At 38.0% G+C, this 13262-nt stretch overlaps 1 protein-coding gene across 7 annotated transcripts in view; it reads right to left on the reverse strand.

Moving 5' to 3' along the window:
* The window catches only part of CLOCK (clock circadian regulator), a 128876-nt gene that overhangs the window by 39630 nt on the left and 75984 nt on the right, over window positions 1-13262 (reverse strand). For 6 of the 7 annotated variants that reach the window (XM_018049467.1, XM_018049470.1, XM_018049466.1 and 3 more), the window contains 2 exons: window positions 9804-9893; window positions 519-639 (listed from right to left, as the gene is read on the reverse strand). In XM_018049467.1, coding sequence (XP_017904956.1) covers window positions 519-639; window positions 9804-9893 — 211 coding nt within the window. The remainder of the gene's footprint in view (window positions 1-518; window positions 640-9803; window positions 9894-13262) is intronic. The other variant, XM_013964639.2, reaches the window with a different exon arrangement.

Below are 13262 nucleotides of genomic sequence, written 5' to 3' on the forward strand. Positions count from 1 at the left end.
CGGAGTCTTCCCAACCTAGGAATCAAACCTGCATCTCTGCATTGGCAGGGGGATTCCCATCTGGCACATTAGACATATCCAATAAATTATTTTTTAATTCTGCTTAATAGAGCACAAAATTTCTTTGATTAAGTAATTTTATAAAGAACATGTTTTGTCTCATAGTTTCAGTGTTCAATTGGTTAGTGATGGTGAAAATAAAAGCCCTTAATTTTCTCTTACTACAGTAAGATTTTTGTATAAAAATTAATAAGAATATATTGCTGAGTTCCATTTTTCTATAAAATAGTTTTATGGCATATTATAACAGATGAGATTTCACTGTATTCTGGAACAGAGTTCAGACTTTTAACATGGTCATAATTCCATTATATTTTAATATTTAAAAAGGATCTAATAGGGATTGGGGATGATGCTATGTGTTAATTTGGTTAAACATATCTCTGTCACGAAATTACAAAAGTAAAGGATAATGCAACCAAATCCGTGTAACTTTTCGCTTAAGAGGTACTACTTACATTTTAAATATTCAGGGGTTAATGAATCACTTTCCAGCAGATGGGTAGAGAGTATTTTATAAACTTCTGAATGTTCCCCCTCTGGGATAAAATTAAATATACTTTGATCCACAAGGTCTGACTGGAAAAAAAAATTTTTTTAAATCAAATAATTACAGTGATTCAAGAGAAATTTATTTTAAAAATATATAATCACTCTTAAACATCAGACAAGCATATGGTTGACGTTTCATTATCTGTAAACAGTGACAAATATCAAGTTTCAAGTACAACTCAAAAGACAAGATTGAGAAGGTGAAAAAAGTTTCCATAATCTCACTGTCTCTGATATTAGCATCATCAGATTCTTGATCAATATGACCTTTGAAAGTTTTGAAAATTGTAAGTTTCACCACACGTGAACATGTAAAATATAACAGGACTAAGAAAGCTTATTAGAAGAATCTCTGGCTACCAGATGTAGCCTTACATACCAATTTCTGGTGAGTGGGGTATACACTACAAATAAAGGACCACAGGACGAGCCACAGGCTACATGAAGAGAAGACTTGACTTTGCTGTCAGTTCCGTTGCCCAATGTGTCCTTTCTTTATTTCATCTTTTCCAGTCATCTAACCTGTATCCCACTGTCAAAAAGTCATGCTTTAAGATAAATACCTCTTCCCAAAAAAGATGACTTACATGCTGAGCATTATAATCTATGCTAAGATATGGCTTTGATCAACAGTAATCTGACCAGCAAGAGGTTGCCTACAATGTGACATGGCTGTGGAATCCAAAGCGAATAGGACAGCATCAGCCCATAAGAACCATGGACAATAAAATTTTAGTGAAATCATGTATGTGTGTGTGGTAAGTTGCTTCAGTCATGTCTGACTCTGTGCAACCCCATGGACTGTAGCCTTGTCAGACCCCTCTGTCCATGAGATTCTCTAGTCAAGAATACAGGAGTGGGTTGCCATGCCCTTCTCTAGGGGATCTTCCCGACCCAGGGATCCAACCCACATCTCATGTCTCCTGAACTGGCAGGTGAGTTCTTTACCACTACATTTCCTGCCAAATCCCATCCAGGCTACTTGGTTTCTCTGCATTTCAAACTGCTCTGTGAAATCCTGGGGATAATGAAGTGATAGCTCCAAGACTATGGAAGGCAAGGGAGGTGAAGACAGGGCTAAGGGCTCCACTAAGTAGTTTCACTTTTATTTCCTATTTCAAATATTTTTAAGATTGTTCAAAACAAAAAACCTCAAACAATAACAAAAAACAGAGAGCCACTGAGGATGGTAAGAAGCAGGATAGGGGTGTTAACCACTCTCATACAAGCCATATACACTTTCTTCAGTCCTTTCCCTAGCCTTCAAGGTACACCTCATGAAGTGAATCTTTCCTCTCTCACCACATTTGTACTCTTCTGTCTTTCACAGACCAGCTGAAATTACTCCCTCCAAAAATATGTCTTTTAACTGCATTGCTGTTTATTGTCCAGTTGTTAACTCATGTCCAACTCTTTGTGACCCCATGGACTGCAGCACGCCAGGCTCCTCACTCCTCCACTAACTCCTAGAGTTTGTTCAAATTCATGTCCATTGAGTTGGTGATGCTATCTAACCACCTCATCCTCTGTTACCCCCATCTCCATTTGCCTTCAATCTTTCCCAGCATCAGGGTTTTTTCAAATGAGTCAGCTCTGCACACCAGGTGATGAAAGTACTGGAGCTTCAGCTTTAGCATCAGTCCTTCCAATGAATATTCAGGCAGGATTGATTTCCTTTAGGACTGACTGGTTTGATCTCCTTGCTGTCCAAGGGACTCTCAAGAGTCTTCTCAAGCACCTCCATTCAAAAGCATCAATTCTTTGGTGCCGAGCCTCCTCTATGGTTCAACTCTCACATCTATATAACTACTAGGAAAACCATAGCTTTGACTATTAATATATGGACCTTTGTCATCAAAGTGATGTTTCTGCTTTCTAATATGCTGTCTAGATTTGTCATAGCTTTTCCAAAGAGCAAGTCTTTTATTTCATGGCTACAGTCATTGTCTGCAGTGATTTTGGAACCCCCCAAAATAAAACTATCCCTGCTTCCACTTTTTCCCCTTCTATTTGCCCAGAAGTGATGGGATCAGCTGCCATAATCTTAATTTTTTAATGCTGAGTTTCAAGTCAGTTTTTTCACTCTCTTCTTTCACTCTCATCAAGAGGTTCTTTACTTCCTCTTCATTTTCTGCCATTAGATTGGTATCCTGTACATATCTGAGGATGTAGGTATTTCTCCTGGTAATCTTGATTCTAGCTTGTGATTCATGCACCTCTGCATTTTACATGATGTACCCTGCATAGAAGTTAAATAAGCAGAATGACAGAATACAGCTTTGTCACACTCCTTCCCCAATTCTGAACCAGTCCCTTGCTCCATGTCTGGATCTAACTGTTGCTTCTTGACCAGCATACAGTTTTCTTGGGAAAGAGAAAGGTGATCTGGTACTCCCATCTCTTGAAGAATTTTTCAGTTTGTTGTGATCCACAGGGTCAAAGGCTATAGCATAGTCAATAAAGCTGAATTAGATGTTTTTCTGGAATTCCCTTGCTTTATTCATGACCCAACAAACGTTGGCAATTTGATCTCTGGTTCCTCTGACTCTTCTAAACCCAACTTGGAAGTTCTTGGTTCACATAAGTGTTAAAGTCTAACTTGAAGGATTTTGAGCATAGCCTTGTTAGCATGTGAAATGAGCACAACTGTACAGTAGTTTAAACATTCTTTGACACTGGAATGAAAACTGACTTTTTCCAGTCCAGTGGCCACTGCTGAGTTTTTCAAATTTGTTGTAACACTGAGCACAGCACTTTAAAGCACCATCTTTCAGCGTTTTAAATAGCTGAGCTGGAATCCCATCACCTCCACTAGCTTTATTCATAGTAATGTTTACTAAGGCCCACTTGACTTCTCACTTCAGGATGTCCAGGTTTAGGTGAATGACTACACCATCATGGTTATCTGGGTCATGAAGATCTGTTTTGAAGAGTTCTTCTGTGTATTCTTGACATCTCTTAATCTCATCTGCTTCTGTTAGGTCCATAACATTTCTGTCCTTTACTGTGCCCATCCTTGCATGAAATGTTATCTTCATATCTCCAGTTTCATAGAAGAGGTCGCTAGTCTTTTCCTTTCTATTGTCTTCCTCTATTTCTTTTCATTGTTCATTAAAGAAGCCCTTTTTATCGTTCCTTGCTCTTCTGTGGAACTCTCTGCATTCAGTTGCATATACCTTTCCCTTTCTCCTTTGCCTTTCGCTTCTCTTCTTTCCTAAGCTATTTGTAATGCTTCCTCAGACAACCACCTTGCCTTCTTGCATTTCTTCTTCTTGGGGATGGTTTTGGTCACTGCCTCCTGTACCATGTTAGGAACCTCTGTCCATTGTTCTTCAGGCACTTTGTCTACCAGATTTAATCCCTTGAATATATTCATCACCTCCACTGTATAATCAAAAGGGATTTGATTTAGGTTATATCTGAATGGCCTAGTGGTTATCCGTACATTCCTCAACTCTTTTTGACAGTCTCTTGGACAAAAAGGAGATGAAACCAGTCAGTCCTAAAATAAATTAACCCTGAATATTCACTGGAAAGATTGACGCTGAAGCTGAAGCTTCAATACTTTGGCCACCTGAAGCCAAGAGCCAACTCACTGGAAAAGACCCTGATGCTGGAAAAGACTGAGGGCAGGAGGAAAAGGGGGTATGAGATGATTGGATGGCATCATCGACATAATGCACATGAGTTTGAGCAAACTGGGAGATAGTGAAGGACAGGGAAGCCTGGCTTGCTGCAGTTCACGGGGTTGCAAAGAGTTGCACACAACTTAGCAACTGAACAACCACAGAGAATGAAGTGGGTCAAAGTGGTGAAGATGTTCAGTTGAGCATGTGTCTAGTGGTGAAAGTAAAGTTCAAAGCTGTAAATAACAGTACTGCTGTTATTAATTATAGGAACTTGGAATATTAGGTCCAGGAATCAAGGTAAATTGGAAGTGATCAAGCAGGAGATGGCAAGAGTGAACAACGACATCTTAGCAATCAGTGAACTAAAATGGATGGAAACGGGTGAATTTAATTCAAATGACCATTATATCTACTACTATGGGCAAGAATCCCTTAGAAGAAATGGAGTAGCCCTTATAGTCAACAAAAGGGTCAAAAATGCAGAACTTGGGTACAACCTCAAAATCGACAGAATGATCTCGGTTCATTTCCAAGGCAAACCATTCAACATCACAGTAATATGCTCCAATCACTGATGCCAAAGAAGCTGAAGTTAACCAGTTCTATGAAGACCTACAACACCTTCTAGAACTAACACCAGAAAAAGATGTCCTTTTCATCATAGGGGATTGGAATGCAAAAGTAGGAAGTCAAGAGATACCTGGAGTAACAGGGAAGTTTGGCCTTTGGAGTACAAAATGAAGCAGGGCAAAGGCTAACAGAGTTTTGTCAAGAGAATGTGCTAGTCACAGCAAACAACCTTTTCCAACAACTCTACACATGGACATCACCAGATGGTCAATACCAAAATCACACTGATTATGTTCTTTGCAGCCAAGATGAAGAAGTTCTATACAGTTAGCAAAAACAAGACCTGGAGCTGACTGTGGCACAGATCATAAGCTCCTTTTTGCAAAATTCAGGCTTAAATTGAAGAAGGTAGGACATTCAGATATGACCTAAATCAAATCCCTTATGATTATGCCATGGAAGAGATGAATAGATTCAAGGGTAAGAGTGCCTGAAGAGCTACGGACAGAGCATAAGGGGCAAAGATTCTGGCCCTTTTGATAGGCTTTATTTACTTCCTTCAAATATTTGTTTTCTTATTAAAAATATTTATTTGCAAATAGAGAAGTCCAAATAATCATATAACTACTTTAAAAATTCTAGATTTTTATTTCTGCATACTGCATTTACACCAAACATTGTACTGACTTTCTTAAGACACACTTGTGTTTATATTTCAAAATTTTCAAGTTAAGAAAAATAGATAATGAAAGGCTCATACAATATCTTAATAATAGCAGTGTTATTCCTGGACTCTATCAAAAGTGAAGTGAAGTGAAGTCGCTCAGTTGTGTCTGACTCTTTGCGACCCCATGGACTGTAGTCCACCAGGCTCCTCGGTCCACGGGATTCTCCAGGCAAGAATACTGGAGTGGGTTGCCATTTCCTTCTCTAGGGGATCTTCCCGACCCAGATCTCCCGCATTGCAGGCAGACACTTTAACCTCTGAGCCACCAGATTAACCACGTAAAATGGTTAATCTTCCTCCCTGTATTACGTGGTAACAAATTTAATATACTCTCTTCTCAGGAACACATTTAAGCAAGTGGGAGGAAAGCAATTTTGAATTGTAAAAGTTTACAAATTTTAAGTTCCCAGTAGAGAGACTTTATGTCTTGGTATTCCCACTAAATTATTGAACAATTCTCTGGGGTTCATATATGTTTTTAAAGGGGGCTGGGCGAAAAATGTCTAAAATCTCTTCTGCCCTGGAGGTGGTATGATCCTATAATTTTGTTGTAGAAAACCACTTCAGGAATGAAAATAAAAAATCCATAAATTTCCTTTCCTGATTAGTAGCCACAAATAGGTTAAAATTTACCTAAATTAGCTTCATAAGTACGACATGAAAAAATTTAGAAAAAATATTTTCCAAGACCTATAGAATCAGACATGCAATTTTATAGCTAGATTTAAAATTTAAATTAAAAACAGTTAAGTCATCCTGACCACTGATTAAGATGGCAAATTTTAATTCCTCAACAGAACTGAATTATAAACACTAAAGCTTTATATTTAGAGATTTTCTAATGTTTCTTCCCCTCCAGACAAGAGTCAAGAATGTATTTTAGATAAAAAGGTATGTATGTTAAAACAGAAAGAAAGGGACACCACTGTTTTAAATCTTTTGCTTAACATCTGTAACAGTTTAATTATTAATGGCAGGCCAAAAGAGAAAAATCACTTTTTTTTTCCTTATTGGGTTTGATCCTAAACAAGTTTTATTTCATTTTATCAAAACATCCTTCTGGGGACTTCCCTGGTGGTCCAGTGGCTAGGAATCTACGCTCCCAATGCAGGGGGCGTTGGTTCGATCCCTGGTCAGGGAACTAGATCCCACATGCCACAACTAAAAAAAATCCTGCATACCACAAGAAAGATCCTAGGTGCTACAACTAAGACCAGCTCAGCCAAATAAACAATACAGCAATGTAAGTGGTGTGAGGGAAAGTATCCATCGTAACTGGAGAGCAGTTAAAAGAAAAAAAGAACCCAAAAAACCTGTTTTACTAAAGGATACTATTAACTCAGTATGCAATGAAATGGGTCTGCTGTATCAGCAGCAATCTCTTCTGCCCAGAAACTCACCTGCCGGTCTCTACATGCTTTGGGTGACACCAACGGTTAAAAACACCCAGAAGATGTTACTAACAGAGGAAACTGGGTAGGCATATATGGGAACTCTGTACTATCTTCTTAATTTTTCTATAAATGTAAAAATAGCTCCAAAATTAATTTTTTTTTAATCCAGAAGGCAATGAGAAGGTCATGAAGCTTTTCACTGAGTGGAGTATGTTAATTATCAAACAGCTGGGTCCTAACTAGGTCTGTTGCACACATGTTTGTTATTTCAATATGCCATGAAATATTCCCTCACTGAAGATCCAGTGTGGCCTTAAGGAAGGAATCTTTAAAACATATTTCAAATAATCTACTCACTTTCTTATACTCAATCAATAATTACTAAACGCCTCACTAAGAAACTAGCCAGCATATGTGGATACAGACATAAAGTCCCTGCACTTAGAAAGCGTACCATTATTATCCAAATAAACAGAAAATTACAATTCACTGTAAGTGTCATGGTGGCAGTAGGTATAAGGTAACATGAGAACAGAGAGAAAAGGCATCTAATTCTCAGTGAAGTCCAGGAAAAGTGCCCAAGAAGCAGGCATTTTAAAAGTCTGACCACACTGCAAATTACACCCTGATTATGACTAAAGATTATGTAGTTTTTAAAATACATAACTGAAAGAAAATCCAATAAAATTGTTTATAGGTTTAAAAGCCTATAATTATACGTTTATTCAAATTACTCAACCTCATTTTATTACAGTTGATTTATAGTATTATTAGTTTTAGGTGTACAACATTAATGAATCAATTGTTTTAACAGATTACACTCCACTTAAAGTTATTGCAAAATAATGGCTATATTTCCCTTTGCTAGACAATATATTCTTGTTTCTCGGCTTTTATACCTTGCACGGGTAATCCCCTCCCCCATCACACCCTTCTCCCATCCCCTTCCACACTGATAACTGCTAGTTTTTCTTTATCTGTGAGTCTGCTTCTGTTTTGTTATATTCATTCTTTTGTTTTATTTATTATTCAATCTTAACTTAGTCATATCATAATCCTACAAAGGATTTCTTTCCCTGGCTTTTCTTACTATGCAAATTTTTTCTTAAGGAAACAGTTATCCAGAAAAATTCAGTTATCAGTCTGTCCTTTGGTCTGCCCCCAGAGAAGTAGTAAAGCCAAGTCTTTTTCTGTGTGACACAGAAATCAGCAAATTATTTACTGCCTGACTTTCAGAAATAAAGTTCCCTTATAGAATCTGGCCTTTTAAGTATAGAGTAAATTCTCTTCATAAAGTACAAAACAGCAGCGTAATCAGAGAGAAGGAGATACTGCTTTTCAACATCTCTTTAAAGAAATCTTTATAGAACAGATGACTTTGTACTGTTACACATTTTCAAGAGATGGCATTTTAAGAGTAATTTATAAGTAACTTCAAAATATTTACATCCAAACCCTATTTTAAGCCAATAAATTAGAGGGTTGCCAGAGAAAGAGAACCAGAAATAGCTTTCTTGACATAAGAAGCCATTTTGTAATCTAAACCTGGCCACAATGCTTGCCCCTGAAGGAATATCAGTAATGAATGATCTTACAGGAACAAAGGAACACAGGAACAGAGAAAGGGCAGGCAAACAACAGTGCAGTGAGAGCAGAGTTCCAGTTCCTCCTCAAAGGATATTTATAAAATATGCCCGAGTTCTATAGGAAACCAAGGGCCTCTGCTAAGTGGAGAATATGATGATGATGTTGACCCTTTCTCACTTCAATCAAGTAAAGCTTAGATGCTGTTGACCTTTGCCCTACTTTTATACTGAATTCTCCTCTGCTCAAGTCCCTTCATGAATATACATGTATTCTTAGCTTAAAAATTCCCTAATTTTGCTGTTCGGAGAGATACTGCTTTGGGAAAGATACTTCCCAAAGTATCTTTGGTGTTCTTACTTGCTCCAAGTAATAATAAATCCTTCCTTCTCCTACTCTTTGGCTTGGTTGTGTCTAATGGCTTGACATCCACCAAGAGGCAAACCCATTTTTGTGTAACATCACCTTAGATGAGAATATTACATATTCAACAAAAACTTCAAATTCATAAAAACTGTCAACTGGAGCACAGCACCTAGCATAGTATCTGGTAGCACAGATGTTCAATAAATATATCTTAAGTAAAACAGCAAACACTAATTCAGGTACTCACCATTCTAATCAAAATTTACATATATCTTTTCTTATTATCTACCCTTTGGGTCATATTAAGAACAAATGGAATATGGGAATTAAAATATTATCAACTCAAGTCACAGAGCACAAAAGTTCTGTATCTATTATTTTCAGCATGTTCTTGTAAGTAATTCTTTTGAGAAAATTATTATTGAGCTGCAACAAATATCTCAGTAGAAATTTAGTTATTCCCAAGATATTTTCAATGAGTAAGTGACATCACCACCACACTGATTAAAGTTAATAGTGAAAACTCAGCATTAGAATAAAGAAGACAGGAAGAATAGAGGTTAAAGTAGGAGTTGAATATTTAGTTACTACAGATGAGAGTCATGACTGACCTGAAAAAATACAGCCATACTAAAACTAAGACATACTTAGAGGTCTCATCCCCACTCTGATCATTGTTCAACAGTGCTCTGGGGCCTTCACTTCTTAAGGTTTTAGAACATTTAAAAATAGGCATTAAGTGAGAAAGACAGGGTGGGAGGTAGGAGGGAGGGGACATATGTATACCTATGGTTGATTCTTGTTGATGTATAGCAGAAACCATCACAATACTATAAATCAATTATCCTCCAAAAATAAACATATTAATAAAACAATTTTTTTTTTTAAGTGAGAAAGAGATCATAGGATTTTTATACTTACCGGTAAATGTTCAAGCAATGAAGTTACACTCTCAGACACATATATTATGCTTCCATCTGTCATGATTGCTAAAAAAAAACCATCAAGAGCCTGAAATTAAACACAATGGTCAGTTAAATGAAAAGAAAAAAGTATTTCACAGGACAGACATAAAAATCTAAGATAAATCACAAAGAACTGGAAATTTCTAGAGCACTGTCAAAATACTAGCTTTTCCCCTTTACAATACCTTAGTATCTATCTTTGTGCATTTTAAGACGCTTCTGGAAGAAAAATATCACTCTATGACCATTACTGAATGGCAAGTTTCTAAAAGATAGAGACTTAATGTTCTACCTTTATCATATGTTATTATACAATGATGGTCTTATTTGAAGATATTAATATTTCCAAAGCACAGATGCCATCAACAATATGTCTTTGGCCATCAAAAGAACACATTATCACCATAACATATATAATCTTAACAGAAGTATATGTCTGAAGCACAAGGAATAAACTTTGAAAGGGAATAAGCTGAAAAAATAGAGCAAGCTCAGATCATGCAAGGCTTTGAATATCAGGGCAAGACAGATGAACTTAGCTTAAGAGTGGTCTGGAAGCAATGCGTAAAATGGATTTTGAGGGAAAAGTGAATTAAGAGGAAAATTTCAGTGGCCTTTGGAATAATCAGAGATGTTAAGGAGAATCTGAATGAAATTAATAGCAGTAAAAACAGAGAAAAAAGGACGTAGGCAAGCATTAGGAAATGTGATGTTAAGAGTTCAGGAGAGGAGTCAGCACAGGGGAACAATACTTAACAAAAAGCAATACTTTATTCATGTCTCACAAAGTTTTTCATCTGAGAATCCTAGGCACCAAAGTGGAAGCTGAAGAAATGAGATCTGCAAAAATGAAAAGGATGCCAAAGACAAAGGTTTGGGGTATTATCTATGTACGGAGATGAGAACGAGCAAAAGTGCCAGAGAAAATGACAAAGACAGGACAGAAGACACTGCTGTTGATGAAGTCAATGGAAGAAAGAATGACAAAGTGAGTGAGGAGGAAAATGGATGGTTCAGTAAAAAATGGGATCAAACAAGACACGGAATAAAAAAATGGACTGACTTTTGCTGACTTTCAAGAGTTATGTCAACAGGAAGGAGATTCATACTACAGTGTGTTTAGAGATGGGTGGATCATCAGAAGGCTATATTATAAAACACTTTGTTCAAGTTCATGAAAGGACACATTTTGAGAGGACAAAGTATCAAGGGAAGTTATTTTTTTAGAAAAAGAAACAAATATATTTTCAGGCTGAGGAAAAGAAGATCCAATGGAAAAAATGTTGAAAACTTCCCTGGTGGTCCAGTGGCTGAGAATTCACCTGCCAAGGCAGAGGACATGGGTTTGATCCCTGGATGAGTGAGATCCCACATGCCATGAGGTAACTAAGCCCATGTGTTACAACTACTGAGCCTGCATGCTGCAACTACCGAAGCCCGCACGCCTACAGCCCACACTCCACAACGAGAGAAGCCATGGCAATGAGAAGCCCATGCACTGCACTAGAACATAGCCCCCACTTGCTGCAACTAGAGCAAGCCAGCATACAGCAACCAAGACCCACAGCAGTCATAAACAAACAAGTAACTTAAAACAAAAAAGAAAAGATACTAAAGATATACAGCAGATAAAGTATATCATCAGAAGAGTTCCTCTTCTATCAAATAGTTATCACACTTCATCTGAATTTCTTGTGTAAGTACAGGGCTCTCTCAAAGGATGCAATTCTGGTAAGAACTATATTGTATCTGCAACATTGCGTATCTGCAGCACCTGGCATATGTGTGGCACACAGCAAATAAAAAATACTTGTATGTTACTCATGTATTTGAAAGTTAGAGCAACCTCCCTCTAATTCTAAGTAATTGTTGAGGTATATGGTGAATGGGATTATATATATATATGTAATTTGTTTTTCTCTCTTAGCATAAAGGGAACATCTTTCCTATTCAATAGAGACCTACCTAAAATCATCCTTTTTAATGACTGCAAAGTGTTCCCTTTTATCTAATTATTCCTCTTGCTGAAACATATTAGTTCTAGATTGTTGTTACTGTAAATAACATTACTAGAAGGCAATGGCAACCTACTCCAGTACTCTTGCCTGGAAACTCCCATGGATGGAGGAGCCTGGCAGGCTGTAGTCCATGGGGTCACAAAGAGTTGGACACAACTGAGCGACTTCACTTTCATTTTTCACTTTCATGCATTGGAGAAGGAAATGGCAACCCACTCCAGTGTTCTTGTCTGGAGAATCCCAGGGACGGGGGAGCCGGTGGGCTGCCGTCTATGGGGTCACACAGAGTCGGACACGACTGAAGTGACTTAGCAGCAGCATGGTGAATGTATGGGAAAAGGCATCCCCCACCTCCCCTTAATTGAGGGAAGACGTTTGGGTATCAGAAAGTAATTAATTTGAGCAGATGTCTGCCTTCCAGAATGGCTCAGACAAACTCATTCTTGGCTAATGTAAGGTGAAGGGATGAAACCTTATAATTTAAGCAAATGCATGAAATTTTCACAAAAACTCTTTAGTACGATTATGCCAGTATTGTTTCCTAAGGAAAAGGGTCAAAATGATGTTCAGTTCAGTTCAGTCGCTCAGTCGTGTCCGACTCTTTGTGACCCCATGAGTTACAGCACGCCAGGCCTCCCTGTCCATCACCAATTCCTGGAGTTCACTCAAACTCATGTCCATCAAGTCAGTGATGCCATCCAGCCATCACATCCTCTGTCGTTCCCTTCTCCTGCCCCCAATCCCTCCCAGCATCAGGGTCTTTTCCAATGAGTCAACTCTTCGCATGAGGTGGCCAAAATATTGGAGTTTCAGCTTCAGCATTAGTCCCTCCAATGAACACTCAGGACTGATCTCCTTTAGAATGGACTGGGTGGATCTCCTTGTAGTCCAAGGGACTCTCAAGAGTCTTCTCCAACACCACAGTTCAAAAGCATCAATTCTTCGGTGCTCAGCTTTCTTCACAGTCCAACTCTCACATCCATAGATGACCACTGCAAAAACCATAGCCTTGACTAGACAGACCTCTGTTGGCAAAGCAATACCTCTGCTTTTGAATATGTTATCTAGGTTGGTCATAACTTTCCTTCCAAGGAGCAAGCGTCTTTCAATTTCATGGCTGCAATCACCATCTGCAGTGATTTTGAGAATATGCTTTTCTCACATGAAGCTAGACTGTGTCATCTTTGAAAGCAAATTACTGTGATGATCTCTATGATGATCTCTACTCTACTTATTCCTAGGAGATCTACTAGGAATTAGGATGCAGCTCTCTTCTGTGAAGTGAATGAACTAAAATCAGAACTCTTAATGACCTGACCCCACTCCCAGAAGCAGAGCCTACCCCTTTCTCTTCTGAAGCAGGTAAAGATTCAGCAGAGAAAGGCCTGCATCAGCAT

The sequence above is a fragment of the Capra hircus genome, chromosome 6, assembly GCF_001704415.2.
Source record: "Capra hircus breed San Clemente chromosome 6, ASM170441v1, whole genome shotgun sequence".
Taxonomy (NCBI): domain Eukaryota; kingdom Metazoa; phylum Chordata; class Mammalia; order Artiodactyla; family Bovidae; genus Capra; species Capra hircus.